Source organism: Ochotona curzoniae, unplaced genomic scaffold (genome assembly GCF_017591425.1).
Source record: "Ochotona curzoniae isolate NIBS_2020 unplaced genomic scaffold, NIBS_Ocur_1.0 contig_2754, whole genome shotgun sequence".
In the NCBI taxonomy this organism is placed as follows: domain Eukaryota; kingdom Metazoa; phylum Chordata; class Mammalia; order Lagomorpha; family Ochotonidae; genus Ochotona; species Ochotona curzoniae.
Genome location: NW_024465582.1, coordinates 5808093 through 5827738, shown reverse-complemented (window position 1 = coordinate 5827738; position 19646 = coordinate 5808093). Strand labels below are relative to the sequence as shown.

The 19646-nt window shown below is 40.3% G+C and overlaps 1 protein-coding gene across 1 annotated transcript in view; it reads left to right on the top strand.

The window, feature by feature from the left end:
• DNAH5 (dynein axonemal heavy chain 5) overlaps nucleotides 1-19646 on the top strand; it is a 177645-nt gene that overhangs the window by 116151 nt on the left and 41848 nt on the right. The window contains exons 56-64 of the mRNA XM_040977647.1: nucleotides 3863-4094; nucleotides 5454-5568; nucleotides 6055-6231; nucleotides 8867-9070; nucleotides 11934-12113; nucleotides 15662-15799; nucleotides 17530-17665; nucleotides 18215-18531; nucleotides 19113-19268. Coding sequence (XP_040833581.1) covers nucleotides 3863-4094; nucleotides 5454-5568; nucleotides 6055-6231; nucleotides 8867-9070; nucleotides 11934-12113; nucleotides 15662-15799; nucleotides 17530-17665; nucleotides 18215-18531; nucleotides 19113-19268 — 1655 coding nt within the window. The remainder of the gene's footprint in view (nucleotides 1-3862; nucleotides 4095-5453; nucleotides 5569-6054; nucleotides 6232-8866; nucleotides 9071-11933; nucleotides 12114-15661; nucleotides 15800-17529; nucleotides 17666-18214; nucleotides 18532-19112; nucleotides 19269-19646) is intronic.

The window sequence follows — 19646 nt, the reverse complement described above, 5'->3', positions numbered from 1 at the left end:
TTTAAAAATTTTTTCTTTCATACTCACTAATTCATTTCCCAGTTCCCTGCAATGATTGGGAGTGGACAAAGCCCAAACTGGGAGCCAGGACCCCATCCTGACCTCCCGCATGCAGAGGACAGGGACCAGCAACTTCTGTTACCCTCTGCTTCCCAGGGTGCACTCTGGTCAAGCTGGAATTTGAACAGATCTGCGCCCGAAACCCATCGTGCATACCAAACAGGGTGTTCATCACTCGGCGAAAGGCTCCATAGCTGTGTCTGTTTTGAGTGGGTTTGTCAACCTCAGAATAAAGTAGCGTGTCCATTAGGCATGTCATTCTGTCTGTCGCAGTGCCATAAAAGAAGGAGGAACACTTTACCCACCGTTATCGGATGGTTCCTGCCCTTGACACGGATGTTAGCTGGCTGGTGTCTTCTCTGATGAGAATGCCTCTGCTTCTTGTACCAGTTAACACTTCCCTTCCTCTGTGAGTGAAACGAGAACCTAGAAGAGTGCGGGAGTTGTTGAGGTAGCGCTGGTAGGGAGGGCAGTAAGAGGACACGGGGGCAAGGAGAGGCTGTTTGGGAGCAACGTCCACTGGAGTCCCCTGTCCTGCTGCACCCGGGCTCCCTGCGCATGCACCGGGCTCCTCCCACTGACCTGGGAGAACCAGCAGGGAAGGGATCGCTTTCCGTCTCTGTCATTCAGCCTTTCAACTATGTGAACAAACTGAAGAATCAGCACTGAGGCCAGAAGCCAGGTTTTCTCTTTACTTTTTTTTTAAGTAAACTGTATTGATGGGATAAATTTTGTTCTTTGCACACTACTATTGATAACAGTAGTATGTAGCTTTTTAAACACCATATGTTTTAACATGTTTAAATAACAAATGTACAGTATAATTTTCTCTTCTTATGAGATTTAAGAAAAGACCAGTGATTTAAAATTCCAAGTCTCATCAATGCTAAATACAAGTAGGGACAAGATATATTTTGCAATGAATTTTATCTTATTATATTTTTATTTATTTGAAAGGCAGAGGACACAGAACAGGAGTGTCTGTGTGTGTGAGAAAAGGGGAGAGAGCGAGGTCTCAGCACAGCTGGAACTGGGACAGCTGGAGCCCAAGAGCCCGCAACTCAGTCTGGGTCCCCCGCATCGGTGGCAGGGAGCCAAGGACGTAAGCCCTTACCTGCTGCCTCCCCGGTGTGTGCGCAGGAAGCTGGGATCCAAAGTGGAGTTGCCAGTTGGGCACTGGCATGCTGGCTTGGGGTGTGAACTTCCAAAGTGGCGTCTTAACCACTGGGCCAACCACCTGACCTGGGGCGAGATTTTCAGATGACTTGAAGGACTGTGTAAATACCAACAACAAGAAAGCAGCATTTCAGGGGATATATTAAAGTGTGCCATGATATATCATAGTCAACAGGCAAGTGCTTTGTAAAATATCATGTGACGTATTCACAATAAAACCAATTTCCCATGGTAAATACTGCACTAAACCATAATGAAGGAGCTTAGACTTAAAACGCAGAGCCTTTCCTGCTAAGTGCCTGTTTAACCATCCCTTCTTTTACAAACTGTTCTTTTTTAATTTCTCACAAGAGCGTCCCATTCTTTTAGATCTTATCACATTTCTCAAGCCAAGGGCAAGGTTCAGTGGAGGGGACCTTCATTTTGTGTCCATTGTTCTGATCTTCATATGTTAGTCTGTTTCTTCATTTGGAAACATGTTATGATATTTCAAAAACGTTCATAGAAAAATGAAAGTGAAACTTTTTTTAGGTGCAAAAACATTGGAATCTATGCATCACTTTACAAATATTCATGTTCCATGAACTTTCGGTTCACGTCTCCTGTGCATGGATTTCGACATTGTTTTCTTTGTGCCACAGAGAACTTTTGCTTCCATTTTCTTGAGCATCTTGAAGCACCTTTGGAGTTGTTGAGTTTTATGCTGCTTTCTGAGCCTAACACACTGCAGAGCAAGGCAGACTGATACTCCAGATTCTTTCCTCTAAGAAGCTTAACCATTGTCCCTTCAACAGAACACACCACTTGTGTTTACCATGAATCTAATCTGTCCCCTCGCTTGAGTTCTGTGCCTCATCTGCCTGCTTGATCCATTCTCCTGAACATTTCACGAGCCCCGTGAGCCTGCAGTATCTGGTCGTGAGCCAGTTCCCTCCATCATCCAACCAAGCGATCAGAAACCTCTTAATTGAGTGTGTCTTCCCATCACATCTCACGTGTAGTCCATCTTCAAGTCATGTCAAGCCTGTCTTCCACAGCCAGTGGCATCAGTCCAACTCCTTTCCTTTCCCTGATTTCATGTATCAAACCATCATTGTCATTCACCTGTAAACCCACAAAGACTGTACCTTCACTTCTTGAGACTAACTATTTTGTAATTTTATGTCTAGTTGTGTGATAAATTTAATGCTTATTAGTCTTCCTAAAAATACCTCCCCCATGACATTGACTACATTGTATTTTGTTTGTGCTATCTTAGCAACTAGTATTGTCTGACACTTAGTAGTGTTGAACAAATGAATTAGGCTGTGTTGAAATTCATCATTCTACAGTAATACGGTCCTGTTTTGCTTGAATCTTTGTCTAACCCAATGTAGACATTTTCCTGCCGTTTTCTTTGTCCTGGGACTAGACTGAAATCATGCTTATTTTTGCATAAATGTCTACCACATCAAGAAAGTTCTTTCTCCTCTTTCCTTATAGAATCTTTCCAGAGTAATTTCTGTTCATTTACTCCCTAAATTCCTACAATGGTCAGGACTGAGCCAGGCCAAAGCTAGGAGCCCAGAATCCCATCTGGTCTCCCACATGGGTGGCAGGACCCCATGAACCTGGGTCACTACATCTGCTTCCTCTCCAGGCACATTACATGGAAGCTGGATTAGAAGTGGGGCATCTGGGACTCAAACCAGCACCTAGGTTTGGGATGCTGGTGTCACATGCAGGGGCTTAATCCATCGAGCTACAATACCAGTTCCAGGGTACTATTCTTTATTTCTTTGTGTCACCATGATTCTTTTTTGTTTTGCTTCTGTTAGTGATGACCATATTTCTGTTTACAAGTCTTACCTACACTGACCATTTTCTCTAAGATATATGAGTATGGGTGTGCTAATTGTTAACTACCGTATTTATAACTCTTAAAAATCTTTGGAATTGAGCCCAGGCTTCCTATTTCTTTTCCATGCTCTGGCACTCATCACTGTAGGTGTTTATGGAGAAGGCACCTGCTTAGCTCTGGTATTGTGGACAGTTCTCATAGGACTAAATGATTTCTTGGAAGTCCCCTGTTTGATGCTGGAGAAAAGATGAAGGTTTCCAACAGGGAATTCTACCTATGCCTTTTGGAAAAGATGCTGTAAATTAAAACCTACCACAAATGGCGAGCTGTTGCATTTAAGGGTGGGATGGTCTAGGAGTAAACACATCAAATGATGACACTTTTATGTGCCAAATGTAGCAAAGAGCCAGAGAATTCAGGAGCTGATAGATCCTGAGAAAAAGAAACCAGAATGGGACTGTTCAATATGAGTACCAGGTGGAAACTGACTTCTGAGTTTTTGGCACCATTTGCAAACCATAAAGCAGGCTGGCTGCTGAGCAGAACATGCAGCTGGAAGACTTTTTGTATAATTACAGAGGACAAAGAATGATGGCAGGCTCCAAGCCTACTGTATGTTTATTCCTGTGTCATAGGCCTAAGACCAAAAATGATGAAATCAGTCTTCCTAGTTGAGGTTATGAAAATCTGTGTGCAGTCTTCAGATGTGTCTATCTTTTAAAATATTTAATTTTGAGCAGTGTTTAGCATCTAGATCTCACACACTGGGCTTGTTGCTCTTTCCAGTGTCAGAACACTTCCTCTCCTCCTATGAGTTGGACTGCAGTTTGGAGATCAAGAAGGAGGTGGTCCAGTGCATGGGCTCCTTCCAGGATGGAGTGGCTGAGAAGTGTGCCGATTATTTCCAGAGGTTCCGACGCTCTACCCATGTGACACCCAAATCATACCTCTCCTTTATCCAGGGCTATAAGTTCACCTATAGAGAAAAGCACACGGAAGTACAGACGCTCGCCAACAGGTATAAGTTGAACCATGAAGTTAGGGCTAGTTTACCTCTTGTGGAATGGACATTTTGCAATCCTTGACATAACTAGAGTGGAGGTGTTGCTGGGGAGGGATGCTAATAGCACTCCGTGGAGACAAGGATGCTACAGAACAGCCTACAGGCATCAGGGCAACTTCCTCAGGTACAGAATAATCAAGACTAAACTTTCTGCAGCACTGAGTTGGGAAAATGCTCCTCTTGAGCCATGCTGAGGGTTATTCAGGATACCTCTTTTCTGGCCAGCAGGATAAGTTATGGCCGTACTTTAATGTACCCGCCTCCTTTTAATGATATTAAGTGGCGTAATTATGGAAGCCTGCCTTCGCTCCTCTCTGTCATCCCACTCCTCCTGGGAAACTAGGTAGATGAATGTGGCCTCAAGATTTGCAATGAAACAAAAGCCCTGTTCCACTGAGTTCATTTGACATCTCACTGCTGTGCTCTGTGCTTTTCTGAACTTGCAGATTTCCACCTGAGAGTGGGCACAGTCGGACAGGTTGGATGTAAAGATCCCCGAGTGGGTGTTTGCCTGCGAGGACTCTGAGGGCGCCATCTACAAGATCACAGATGTCAGATTCTCCTTTCTGGCGTCCTTATGATGGCTTGAAATTGTTTCTTTCTTGAGTTCAGTTCTTTGAACACCAATGGACTATTTTTTTTTTAACAGTTATTTTCTTTACCCCAACAAAGGGCTCTGAGCACTTGAAGTCTGTTGTCATATAGTGAAACGGAAATGTATATCCAATTGCTGGTCCACTGGTGTTCCTCCTGTCAGCTGTGTACTTCAGGCCGTTCACCCATCTCCCCAGTGGCCCATGAAGAACATCCATGTGTCAGTATGCAGCTCAGCCTGGACTTACACCCTTATGTTTTCTCACATACACTCATTCTTCAATATGGCCAATTAGTATTTTATTATTAGACTAGTATTTGGAAGATGGAACCAAGCACCACAGATTTTTTTTTAAAGGTTTATTTATTTGTTTTATTGGAAAGTCAGATTTACAAAGAGAAGGAGACAGAGAGAAAGATCTTCCATCTGCTGGTTCACCAAGTGGATGCCACGGCCGGAGCTGAGCCAATCCAAAGCCAGGAGCCAGGAGTTTCTTTCTGGTTTCTCACACGAGTGCAGGGTTTCAAGGCCTTGGGCGATCTTCCCCTGCTTTCCCAGGCCACAGAAAGGGAGCTGGATAGGAAGTGGATCAGTTGGGATACAAACCGGCACCCAAATGAGATCCCAGTGCTTCTAAGGCAAGGACCTTAGCCAGTAGGCCACTGTGCTGAGCTCAGTGCCACAGATTTTTGACATGTTGCTGGGTTTTTCAATTTCAGAATGAACACTGGATTAGAAAAATTGAAAGAAGCTTCTGAGTCTGTTGCAGCCCTGAGCAAAGAACTGGAACTGAAAGAAAAGGAGCTGAAAGTGGCCAATGAAAAAGCTGACATGGTAAGTGGGCATTCTCACACCTGCCCTGGTCCATGTCAGTTCTCAGTGTGAATTGTAGAACAATGAATACATACTACATCGTAACTAGGGAAGTAAAAGTTATTCATTTCTATTTAAATAAAATAATTTTTATGTGTGAGAAGTTGTTGGACAAAGTTAATAAACAAAACACACATCTAATAGTCATTTTCCTTTTTAGTTAATTAGTTACCTTATTAGGGAAAGATCTATCATCTGGTTCATTTCTCCAATGTTAGTGACAGCTGGTGGTGGACCAGAGATAAGCCAGGAACTGGGAACTGAATCCTCAACTGCCACCTGGGTGGCAGGGAGTCCTGAGCGCTGCCTTACAGCATCTGCCTTTGCAGGAAGCTGGGCTCAGAGCTGGGGCTTGAAGGAAACCTGTGCTCTGGGACCGGGATGGAGGCCTCTTCATTGCTGGACCAGCACCTGCTCCTGATTGGAAACTTTTGATGAGATTTTTAGGTCTTAAAAGAGGTCACAATGAAAGCACAGGCTGCTGAGAAGGTCAAGGCCGAGGTGCAGAAGGTGAAGGACAAAGCTCAGGCCATCGTGGACAGCATCTCTAAAGACAAAGCCATTGCTGAGGAAAAACTGGAAGCTGCCAAACCAGCTTTAGAAGAGGCAGAAGCAGCATTGCAGGTAAAATGTGTGTGATGTCACAGTTGCCACTTTTGGACCCAGGTGGAGGAAAAGGAAGTTCTAGTGATAGCAAGGAAACACTCAGCTGGTTCACATCAAAGCTTTGGCCACTGGAATTATTTCAAGTCATGTTTTCTGCTTGGAGATCTTATTAGCTCTTTTATAGATTTGGCACAAGCTACTGAACTTCTCCTCCCCTTACTTATGTCATTGAACAGTGGCCAAGATCCTGGGTTTTCATTTCAGCATTGGCATCAGCAAGCTGTGTGGCACTAGAAAAATCTCACATTAGCTTTCTAAAATAGCATTTGTCATTCATTCATTGAGGACGCTGGAGCAGGTGGTCTGTAACATATAACATCCTTCAACTCTATAAATTAGCCAAATAAAAAGGGATCTATAGCTCTAATGAGGCTTATTAATGATTGAATTTGAACAGGCTTCTGTTGCAATTAATCTATACCATGTGTGGCAATAAAAGAAAACAGAGTCATGATGAATGAGATTGGTTCTGAGAAAATAAGAGGTGTTCTGTGAATCAGGTCATAGCATTAAAGGACTGGTCCAATGTTGAAGACTCAATTTAAGTTTATTTTGGTGTCAAACTTAATTTCACGTCAGTCTGACTTATCTACTTCCTTATGTTATAGGCTCCTAACCCAGAAAATGACTGGAGAAATAAAATACTGTTCATCTGTTCATTGCAAGGTCAAGTTATTTCACCTTAATTGAGCATGCATCATTTATAATTGATAATGTAATTTTTTATTATCTTGTTAGCATGCTCCTTGAAATACTTCTAAATCTTTTTGATTCAAGTTTAATCTTGAGGGATTCTGGGTTAGTATACAACATATGGATTTTTTTCAAGTTAACTGATACATTAAAACTGCAAGATTTGTGAGATATGTAATGTTTTGATGCTTGTTTGCATTGGTAATGTGTAAATCAGGCAAACCTTTCTGTCTCCTGAAACATTTATGATTTCTGTATAGTGAAAACATGCAAAATCTTTTCTTCTGAATTAAAAAAATATATAAGTACATTATCATCTATAGTGACCTTGCTATGCAATAAAATTTCAGAACTTCTCACTCTTGTCTGACCCATAATTTAATAGTTGACATTAGTCAATATTTCCCCATCCCTTTTCTGCCTATTTTTCCAGCCCCTGGTAACCACCATTCCACTCTCAACTTTGCGATTTGAACTTCCTGACATTATTCACAGCAGTGAGAACATGGACTACTGGCCTGGTGTGTGACTGGCTTCTCCCTTGTACTGCCTAGGCCTCCAGTTCCATCAGTGTTGTTGCAAATAAGATCTGCTAAGTTCTAATGTATCAGTTAAAATAACTTGGAAAAAATCCATATATTGTATAACCAGCTTCTCATTTCGATACCTGAAAATACTGAGCCCAATTTTGATCTTTTTTTATATGGACACCTAAAATACTGAGCCCAGTTCTGTCTGAAAATTCTATTTTGAAAAACTAGTATGAAGTAAACATGCCTAGTTCTTATCATTTTGGATCATTTCCAGTTAACACTATGCTCCCCACTGCTTACCAAACTATTTCTTACTCTTTCAGCCACAAATTTTAAATAAAGATCTACTGCCTTTTCTAGTTCTTCACCACAAGTTCACCTCAACTTCCAGCTGTCCAGCTTTTTGAATGCTGGTGTATTGAAGAAATCATTTTAAAAGAAAATAGGTTACTGATGACTAAGTGTGTGTGTGAAAAAGAGAGAGAGACAGAGTAAGAGAGAGAGAAAGAGATGGAGTTTTATTAGTACTCACAGGACAGATTGCTAGCTTTGAGCAAAAGGTTGTCAGGTACCATCTTTTGGTAGTGGGGCTGTGAATGCAAACCAGGTTTTTCAGACCTCCAAGAGTAAGTAGACATTATTTGTCTTGGGGATAGGACTATAGTTAATATCTTTTTGTATAATTTTTCCATAAAGCAGTTAAGAGAGCAGTTTTTATTAAGCAAAATAGGCTTATGTGAGTATTAAATAATTTATTTCATAGAAAATCTGTACTGGGCATGGAATGGAATTTTTCTGAGAGCTTTGTGAAACTCATATTGCTCAAGCTCCTTTATTTAAAGGTCACTTCCCAGCTAAGAAACCTCTAATTATTCAATCTGTCAGCCCTGCGGCTACCCTCTGGTGTCAGTCCACTGTGACAAGTCTGAGTTGCTTCAAGAGGTAGGTTCCTGACCTACATAGCTAATGAGGGAAAAAAACAAAACCCACACACTGCCAATGCTGTGTTTGTTCCCGGTTCGAACCCTGGTATCTGTTTAAGCTAATCATTTTCTTTCACCCAGATTACTTTTATTTCTGACAGATAGTAACCTGCACAGCTCTAGAAAAGTCACACATCCTTCTTGGTCACCAACATTTCTGTCCTTCACTGTCAGTTTGAACTGTAAAAATGTGAGCTCTGTTGGATGTGTATAATGCCTTGGGATTAGAGGTGTGTCTAGCCCCCAGGACTGTGTCTGACTTAAAGATGCTTGCTGTTATTTCCTGAAAAAAAAAAAAACAGCATGTAGACATGAAAAATTTGACCTTTTATTTGAATCTGAGGTTGAGTGACCATCTCCTTTTTCTCCCTCCTCACTCCCCAGACCATCAAGCCTTCTGACATTGCCACTGTGCGCACGCTGGGCAGGCCCCCTCACCTCATCATGCGAATCATGGACTGTGTGCTGCTGCTGTTCCAAAGGAAAGTCAACGCGGTGAAAATTGACCTGGAAAAAAGCTGTCCTGTTCCTTCCTGGCAGGAATCTCTAAAGCTGATGACTGCAGGGAACTTCTTACAGAATTTACAGGTTGGTAGTTCAATAACGATGGATTGAGAGGGACACAGTATACTGGGGCATCTGACTCTCTCAGCAGAGCACGTTTCTGAAAAGAATTTGCTTTACATATTTATTTGGATTATTATTTAAGTTTTTTTTTTATTATTTTCAGAGTGGAGTCTTCTATTTCAAATGTAGGCATTTGAGCTTTTCCTGATGTATTTGCATACTTCAATAAAATGTTTTTAGAGAACAGTAATACAGTAGTATTCATAATGAATATTAATATATGCATATGTATCTTTTGAAAACCTTGGCAGTAATTTTTTAATATTAATCTATACGAGGTAGAACTTACACGTGGTAAAATGCAGAAGTGTTGATTTACCACTTGGTAAGTGTTGACATTCGTATGTGCTCATTAATGAGTAATGAAAGCTAGTGTGTATGTTTCCAGGCTGCCTGTAATCACTTTCATTTCCCAAACCAGTGAATGACATCCCACAAAATACCAGTTTTTATTCTAAAAATAATGACTTTTACCTGTATTGGAATTTATGTGCATGAAACCATTTTGTGTGAACCCTTTGCTTTTGACCTCTTTCATTCAGTCGTGTCTCTGAGAGTGCTGCCAAGGACACGATTTCACTCTTTTTTTGTTGCTATGTAGCCTTCCAGGACATGAATATGCTGTGGTGTGTGTAACAAATATTTAGCAAAAGTTCTCGGTGGGGCAAAAAAGGGGGAAAATCCCTAATATTGACAGTGTTTATCATGGCATAACTACGCTGGCAATAGCAGTTTCAACTTATGAAAATGATACTGCTGAAGGTAGAGCTGGGGTAAGGAACACGTCATTATACAGTATTTCCAGGATACAGATAAAACAGGTGCAATGACCTTAAAAACAGATGGTAGTAAAGTGTGCTAAAATAGAAGGTGATGGATTTGGATGATGTTACTTTGTTTTAAATATAAATTATTTAGTTCTACGTTTGTATGGATTTAATTTTAATGATGGGTATATTTAGCAGCCAGTTTGCAGGATACCTCAATGTGTGATAGCCATTTCTCATGAACTTGTATGAATGAGCCCAAGGTTGAAACACTGTGATATGCCTATATTTGTTTGTTCAGTACATTGTTCTGGATTTTGAGTTGTTGCTGATTTTTTGATCTTGGTCTTAGATTACATATGTTTAATCAACATTAGTAGGTCACACCAATGGGTTTTGAAAAAACTGTTACATCACTTTCATATCCATCATCAATTGCTCCACATAAGTTGCTTCACATCGTATATCATTTTCTAATTTTGGCTGTTCTGATGGATTTATAGCAGTGTCTTATTACTGTTGGTTTAGTTTTCATGTTCCTAATGACAAATGATTTTGAATATCTTTCATATTTTATGATCCTTTTGGGAATTCTTTTCCTATCACCTGTTCCACTCTCTTACCTGTTTTATTATTATTATTTTGTAGGGTTTCTTGATATAGGAAACATGACTGTTTTATAAATTATTGTGTTTGTGAACATCTTCTGTTGTTTCTGTCAATAGTATCTTTTGATATTCAGAGGTTCTTAGGTATCGTGTAGTCCAGTGGTCAATACTTATTTGTCAGTATCTACTTGTTGTTTTAGATTTGTTTAGGACATATCTTTATTGGCCTTTAAGATAGGTCAAATTTTCACTTCCTTAAGAAGTTTTATTTTAGCTTTCATATCTAAATCTTGAGACAGCTACTTGGGAATAGGTAATTCACACCTATTTGTCTAACCTATAGCCTTAGTGCTAACTTTATTTCATTTTTAGTCCTACAAACCCCAAGTGACTGCCACAACTAGAGCCATATGAGGCACCTTAGAGCAGTTGTAATGATGAGTAATTGATGAAACGAGCAGGTGACACAAGGCTGCTCCCAGATCATCCTGATATTCCACAACAGTGCAATTGGATTCCAGTGGAGTCCTGGCAGGTGATATCGGGGTCTACCTTATTTAGCTGCTGGCAGAACCGTTTGTTCTGGAGCACACATTTCTGTTTGTCCCCTTGTCACCTGGGCCTCTCTTCTGTCTTTCTGAGATCTTCTCCTGGCAATGAAGTTTTTCGAATGTGCCTCCAGTGAAGTTTGAATGGAAGTGTGCTCTACCCTGTGGTGTATGTGTCCGCTTGGTGCCCAGTTCCCTTCTGCTTCGGCAGCATTTGATCACATTCTTTCAGACAAGAAGATAATGCTTTTCAAAGTTTCAATTTTGTTCCATTTCCAGTCCTCTTTTCTGATACAGGAAGGCATTTTGAATCTGTTTTTGACACTACTTTAAAATAATATTCATCCAGAATATAATTAATACTTTTATATTCTTGATAGCTCCAGATGATTAAAAATCAATTCTTTTTCCACAAGGCCCAATATAGAAATTTTATCTTTGCATTTCGATTGAGTTTAATATAATCTCTGTCTGAATGTATTCTATGTTTGGTTGCTATTAAATTCTAAGTTTGTTTTTCATTAGGTTAAACATACTTTTGTGTGTATGTGTGTGTTTCACTATTAATCCTATGGATTGGTAATATGGTATTTGTGTTTTTTTTTCTTAGGTGGTAATGTCTACCACCTAAACAATTTATTTCTTTGAGTCATTAATTAATAAAGAAAAGAAAGAAAAAAATTATTCTTTACCCGAATCTCTGTATGTTTATGTAGGGTCAGCATCTTTTGTCTGAAGTTGTTTATAGAAAAAGAACAGCTTTCTTTGCTGTCACTCCTCACTGGTATTTTCACTTTTAGGACTGTCATCTTACATTACGAGATATTGACAAAATACAAGTATAGTTTGCATTTGAGTTCATGAAAGCAAGTTACTGAATTTTGCTCCTTTTCTTTTATAGCAATTCCCAAAAGACACGATCAATGAAGAAGTGATAGAATTTTTGAATCCTTACTTTGAGATGGCAGACTACAACATTGAAACTGCTAAGCGTGTATGTGGGAATGTAGCTGGTCTTTGTTCCTGGACCAAAGCCATGGCTTCATTTTTTTCTATAAACAAAGAGGTGCTGCCTCTGAAGGTATGTCTCCAGGGGCACTTGTCTGACTGTGCCTGGGAGAGGATGCTCTCAGCTGCTCCAACTTTTCTCAGTAGCACAGGAGACTTTACCATCAGATTTAACTGAATTCAGATCCACTGAGCAATCAAATGTCAGAAAGATGGGGTTCCATATGTGCTTCTCTGGTCGGAATCCTATGTGCCTTGAAGCATGGACTGGCTGCAAACAGAATCCACAGTGGGCTGCTGCAGAGTTTTCCTCTACATTATCAGCTTGGAAAAAAGAAACATAGAAAAGCTCAGCACAGAATTGTTTACCACTGTTCAGGATCGGCAGCCGGGGAGCCCTGTGCGGGAGGTGTGGCTACTGGAGGGAGGAAATGGTTGTCTGGTCTTGTCTGTGTGGTCCTCAGTCCTCTCTCATCTTGCCTTGTCTCTCAGGAAAGAAACTCAATGTCATCTCTTATTATCCAAGATGACTTTGAGGTTAGACTTGGTTTCCTTTTGAGTAATTGAAAGTTCTACCTTCATTTGTATATAGTCTTCACCACCAAATCTGTCAGGTCTTCATCCCATAGAGAGGCAAGTGCATTTTTTGAAAATGAAATGTTGACTTCTCAATATCATATCTTAAGATTTGATTATCTTGCCTTTTTATAAGTCAATATCCCTAAGCCATCTATTAAAATCCACTTTGGAAACTTCCCAACAATCATAGTAATCATGATAAAAAATCAAGAGTAGCAGAAAGATATAGATTTATATGATGCATTTTACTATAATTTTATTATGCCAGTATTATTTATTCAATATTCATGGTCTGTGGGGTTCTAGGAAAATTTAATTGAGCAGCAATTACTTCAATTCAGAGAATTTTAAAGTAGCTAATCAATATTATGCTGTGATATGGATACTGGGATTCTTGAAAACTCAGCATTTCAGAGATGGACCTTTTAGTATTAGTTGAATTATTCCATATCAAAAGAAAATTACAGGGCATTGTTTTGTACATATTTCTGATGAGTAAACATACTTAGCACGTTAGACAAAATTACAGCCGAATTAACGATGTATGGCTTTTGAGTGTGGTGAAATGAAATATTTAAAAGTGTACATTCTGAGCAAGGCTTACGTAAGAGCGATGCTTTTTCTTGTTTCATGCCTTCCATAGTTCGGTTTCCAGGCTGTCCCAGGACTCTTCCTGTCACCACGTAGATTGTGAAAGAACACACTCAGAAGGTGAATACTTCTTCCACCTGTCACAGGACCCCGTGTGTACGGGTGAAAGCTGAGCAAGTCTGTCCTGGGGGTGCCTTCCTGTGTTCTGGTGAACATCCAGTAACTAAGACTGCTGAGCTTGTCAAATCCCTCCGCATGTCAGTCAGAAAAATACATGCAGTTGCCTAAATCTTACACTGTTCCAGGCAGAGAGAGAAGATTAAGGCACTGCAAGTTCTCATGGGGTGGTCCTCCTGAAAGTTAAGAAATATAGACCTGGCCTCTAGCTTCATTTGTTGCTTGAGGGGCTTTCCTCGCAGGTTCATGCTTTCTGAATGAGGAAACTTCAAGGACATGGCCAAATTCCAGGGACATTCCCTTTGATGCCAATTAGTAATCTAGACATGGACCCGTCTGTTTAATTTTGCAGTCCCTAAACATGGGCAAATTGATTTCTGATAATGAGGATGTGTAAATAAATCTTGGCTACAACAATAGCAGTTTAGACTCAAGCTCATCATGATGTATGATCTCTCTGAAGACTCTAAAAACCAGTAAGTCATTAGGAAAAGTAGATTTTTTTTAAAAAAGTAGATTCTTAAATGTTGGACATAGATCTAGCAGCAGTCATCTGTTTATACCTGTTATGTACCAGATAGTAGAGTGGGACTTTAGAAATGTGTTCCATTGCTTTGCTCTCCCTCTCTCACATTCAAATCTTTGAAAGTAGTCTTTCTGTGCAGTAATGGAAAACTGAGGATCTCAATAACCTGCACAGAATTCTAGAATCCCGATGTTGAGAACTGAATTGGAAGCATTTTCATCAGCAATATTTGAGAGCTTAATTCAAATGAATGCTTATTTATTTGTTAATTTGAATAAAGTACATGAAGTATTCAAAATATTTGGGACTGTGGTGCTCTCACGTTTCTGCAGAGACCGCTGAGTTGTTTCATGCAGTGGCATTGAGTTCAAATGGTGCCAAAATAAAAGTTTATGAGCTAGATTCCTTTGAAACTGCAATTTTAAAGCCATACATTTACCTGCCACTGGTTTTAGTCAATTAGAGAACTTTGACTTTTTCCTTAAAGATATGCTGCAAAGATGTGGAAGCTTAAGGTATTGAGATAGGAAAGTAATCTATTACAATTTTTTAAAAAGTAATCTTCTCAAACCTCAGGAAGAATAGCATATCTATTAATAGATCATTCTATTAATATAATTTTTTATCATCGTATATACTTAAAAAAGAAGTTTGATTTCAAGGATTTCTATGGGGTCTAATTTCCTGTAAGCACGAACTACTTTGTACATACCATCGTTTTGCTATTTTTTTGTTTGATACTAACTTTTGATTATATTTTAGGAGCTCTCTTAATACAGATTAATTAGTCACAGCTGAAGGTACAAAATTCTCCCAGCAAGAAATGCATAATAATTATGGAAACAACATCCAGATTACTGGTACCCCAAGGTCTTCATATTCAATGAGTAATCCTGTCTCGTTCACATCAGCAAGGATGAATATTCCTAGACAAATAATTCTAAGTACAGTCTCTAGTATGTCAATTGCATTTATAGTGATTTGACTCTGTGATGCAGAGCAGCCCCATTGAAGGTAGAGGAACCTCTGAACTTAAATAACTTAGGATCTTTCCATGTCACTGTAGGTTTGCTGTAGCATTTAAATTCCCCTCACCCACTGAATGCCGTGCTTCAGCCTCGTGGCTCACCGTTGTGATCACAGAGCTGACAGGAAGCTGTGTCTCACTTGTGTCACTCTTGCCCAATAACACCGGAGAGGATTGTGCCATACATTGCTAGCCTGAGGATAGAAATTTACAGTACAGTTTCTGCTAATGATGTACCACTGTTACGTCATTCTGTAGTAAAATGTGATGAAGTTGAACGGTTATGAATCAGTAACTGAATTCAGAGTTTTATTTTTGTACAACCGTTAGCATTGCAAGCTTCTGTAATTTGCCTGTGCACATTTAGTATTATAATTTTCTGATCTAAGGAGAGACATCTCAAGTCTTGGGACAAATCTAATTTATGAACTGTTTTTGTATAGCCTAGAAAATAAGAAGAGTTTTTATATAGTTAAGTGGAATTTAAATAAATGCCTAAATCAATGATTCAGATTTTACTTCATGGCCTAAAATCCTAAAAGACTTACGACCTGTCACTTTACAGATAAGATGTGTTGAATTACAGTTTTCTGTTTGTAAACATTTATGTTCCGTTCACATTAAGCTTTGAATGTGTGGCTTACTGCGTTCTCAGACTCTGAGGTATGGGATTTTTGCAGGCTTGCTGCCTGTCCCTTTACACTGTGTATGTCCTGTGCAGGCCAACCTGGTGGTGCAGGAGAATCGCCATGGCTTGGCCATGCAGGATTTACAGAAGGCCCAGGCAGAACTGGATGACAAGCAGGCAGAGCTCGATGTGGTACAGGCCGAATATGAACAGGCCATGACCGAGAAGCAGGTGCGTGCTTTGTCGTGGCTTTTGTAACCCCTCATTCTTCTTGAACTTTCTTGTACTTTCTCTCTTGAAGACTTTGGTCTGTTGGAGATTCACGGAATTCACAACTTATAGACAGCACATAACCTGTCACAAAAGCCGAGAGATTGTTTCTGACACACACTGAGGACTCTTGGTAAGATGTCAGAACAGGCAGCCAGGAGTACAGTCTGTTCTGGAACCTAGTGGCTCTTGGTTTCTTTATTCATGCCAATGTGACTGGCAATAGCATCTTGGATAGCATTTTCTTGTTTTTGTTTTCAAATCATGTGCTCCCAGCTTGTCTTCTTGCTTGCATGTTAATTTATTTTTATCTACTTTTGTAGGCATAGCAAGAGAGAAAGAGCTGGGGGAAGGGAGGATGCTTTTGTATGTCTACTCTCTTTTTACATGCCTACAAAAGCCAAGGCTGGGCTAGGCAATGGCCAGCAGCCTAGAACTATCTTTGGGTAACAGGGACCCAAGTAGGAGCCAAGACCCGCTGCTTCCAAGGATGCATTCTGGGACTCGGGATTGAAAGTAGAGTAATCAGGACTTGAACCTGTACCCTAGTTTGCAAAGTGGGTATCACAGGTGAGAGCTTAACGTGCTGTGCCACAGTGTCACTTTGGCTCAGGTAATCTTTGAAACATTCTTGGAAAGTAGGTGGGGTAGATATTTTTACCTTCATTTAAAAAAAAAAACCTGAGACACAGAGAGGCTCATGGTCCTAGAGCTGGTAGATTGTGGTTTCTCCTGTTTCCTGAAGGACGTTATGCTATGCAAGTGTGACAGACCTTAAGGCCAGTTCCCAGTGGAAGGGACTCTGTAACCTTCTCAGCACATGCATGCCTTGTAACCTTGCTCAGGTTTATGTATTTCTTATTTTCCAGCTGTTTTTAAAGAATGCATTTATTGGGTCCAGCGTGGTGGCCTAACTGCTGAAGTCCTCACCTTGAATGCACCAGGATCCCATATGGGAGCCTGTTCTAATCCTGACTGCCCTGTTTCCCATCCAGCTCCCTGCTTGTGACCTGAGAAAACAGTCAAAGATGGCTCAAAGCCTTTGGATCCTACACCCATGTGGGAGACCTGGAGGAGGTTCCTGGCTCCTGGCTTTGGATCAGTGCAGCTCTGGCCGTTGTGGCCACTTGGGTTGTGAATCATCAGATGGAAGATCTTCCTCTATCTCCTCCTCTCTTTATATAGCCAAGTTTTCAATAAAAATAAATAAATCTCTAAAAAAAGCAAACATGTATTTTTATTTGAAAGACAGCTTTGCATAGAGGAGGAGGGCAAAGAGAGATCCTCCATCCAGTGGTTCACTCCCTAAACGGCTTCAATGGTTGGAGCTGAGCTCATATGAAGCCAGCATTTTTGTGTTGTATAATATTGGCATGCATTGTGTGTGTGTGTGTGTATAAGGGAGCTGCAAATGCGAACACTTCTAATCTGTCTCTGTTATTAACATTTGAAAAGTCTGACCCTTGGCTCAAATTGCCACTTGGAGATGTCGCTCGCAGTTGCAATGTAGGAGACATGAGACAGGATTGGGCTGACAGACACGTGGACATAAATTCTTACACTCTTTCTTTTGAGAACAAAATGACTCTCCTGTATCAGGAAGATCAACATATAATGTCTTAAAGGGATTTTTTAAATCAGGGGCCATATTTATCTCAATAAAAATTTCTTCTGATTATGGCCCTTAACAGACCTTGCTTGAAGATGCGGAGCGGTGCAGACGTAAGATGGAGACAGCTTCCACACTGATCAGCGGCCTGGCTGGAGAAAAAGAGAGATGGACGGAGCAAAGTAAAGAGTTTGCTGCTCAAACTAAGAGACTTGTAGGTATGTCAATTTTCTTATTAATGAGATTATGTGCTGGCTGCAATAGTTAGCACATTGAAGCTTTAATCAGAATAAAACACAACTCTGATTTCAAATTCTTGTGTATGTGTGCTCTCAGTCATTTCAAACAGATGGATATTGATCTGGCATTGATGGTATCCTGATTTGTGTGTGAAGGATTTTTTAACCTCTTATCATTAGGTCACTCATGAATTCTCCTGTGAATGTGTGGGAATATTGATCCAGGGCACTTGGAATGATGGCTCTGTCTGCTGAGGTTCTGTATGTCTTAAACATAATCCTCTCCCTTTCAAAGCAAGCCCAGCTAACCCAGTGCTTTACTAGTAACAATTGTAGCTTGGTAGACCCCTTGGACTTTGTTTATCCTTGAACCAAATTACTGTTTATTTTCTAGCACAGAACAACATGTGATCGTAATTCAGTTTGTAGGATTTAGTTTAAAACAATGGGTGTCTATTTTTTTTCATTTTAGTGTATGGAATCATGAGGATAATCAACAGTTTTGATGGTATTTGCTTTCTGTTTTAGGGGATGTGTTGTTGGCTACAGCTTTTCTATCTTATTCTGGTCCATTTAACCAAGAGTTTCGTGATTTGTTGTTGAATGATTGGAAAAAGGAAATGAAAGCCCGGAAAATCCCATTTGGAAATGATCTCAACCTTAATGAGATGTTGATTGATGCTCCTACTATTAGTGAATGGAATCTCCAAGGTCTGCCAAATGATGACTTGTCCATCCAGAATGGAATCATTGTCACAAAGGCATCACGCTATCCTTTGCTAATTGATCCACAGACTCAAGGCAAGATCTGGATTAAAAACAAAGAAAGTCGAAATGAACTCCAGGTACTTTGTGTGTGGGTTTATTCTGTTTCCATTTAAGTTTTATTGCCCCAGGTGAACAAAAACACAAGATAAGGAAATATTTCAAAACTTTAGTGATTTTTGATAATCCCAGGTGAAATAGTAGTGCATATAGGCTTAAGTCATAACATTAAAATGTTCTCTAGAATTTCCTTATTTACATCTGTGCTGTTGTCTATTGGTATCGTGTTTCAATAGTCTCAGTTTCTGTTGTAGTGGGATTTAAGGCTGGCTTGGATAAACACAGAAGCACAGAATTGTAGTCACGAAGGGTGCCATATTTAACAAGAGTGAGGGAAAAGCAAGTGTTATCAAGATGGAGCCTGTACTGCTTTCCAGTAAAAGACAGTGATGGTGTCCTAAAAAAAAAAATAATAATAGAAACTGAAGCAAAGCAAACATCTCCCATCCTGGTACTAACCAGGCCTGACCCTGCTTAGCCTCCGAGATCAGACGAGATCTGGTGCATTTGCTTCCTGCCCCACCGTGCTTCAGGATGTGTTACCTCTGTTATCCTGCGCATTGCACAGTGGGACTGTCTGACAACAGTGCTCTGTTCACAGATCACAGCCCTCAACCACAAATACTTCCGAAACCACCTGGAAGACAGCCTCTCCCTGGGCAGGCCCTTGCTGATTGAAGATATTGGGGAGGAGCTAGATCCATCCCTGGATAATGTGTTGGAAAGAAACTTCATTAAAACCGGGTCTACCTTTAAGGTACGTATGTGATGTAATTCTCTCAATAGGTCGTAAGTTAAGTTGAACTCAGGGATAAGAGGTATTTGTTTTCCTCATTTACACTTCTGCATTTGATATTAAAATGCTGTGGAACAATACTTTTTAAATTATCTGCTTCACGCTTACAATGAATGGACAGCCTATCTCATATCTGGGCAAGGAGATAAGAAAATGTGTCTGCCCCCTCCTTTGGCACTGGTTACAAATCCAAACTATTCAACCCCGTGTCTGCCTATGTGAACGAACCATTCTTCCAGCCCTATCCTAACCACCAGAAAGCCCTAAGTCAGATGCCCCTCTGTGTTTTGGGAAACTACCTAGCAACCTGCTCTGACCCTCCCAGAATATATCATTATG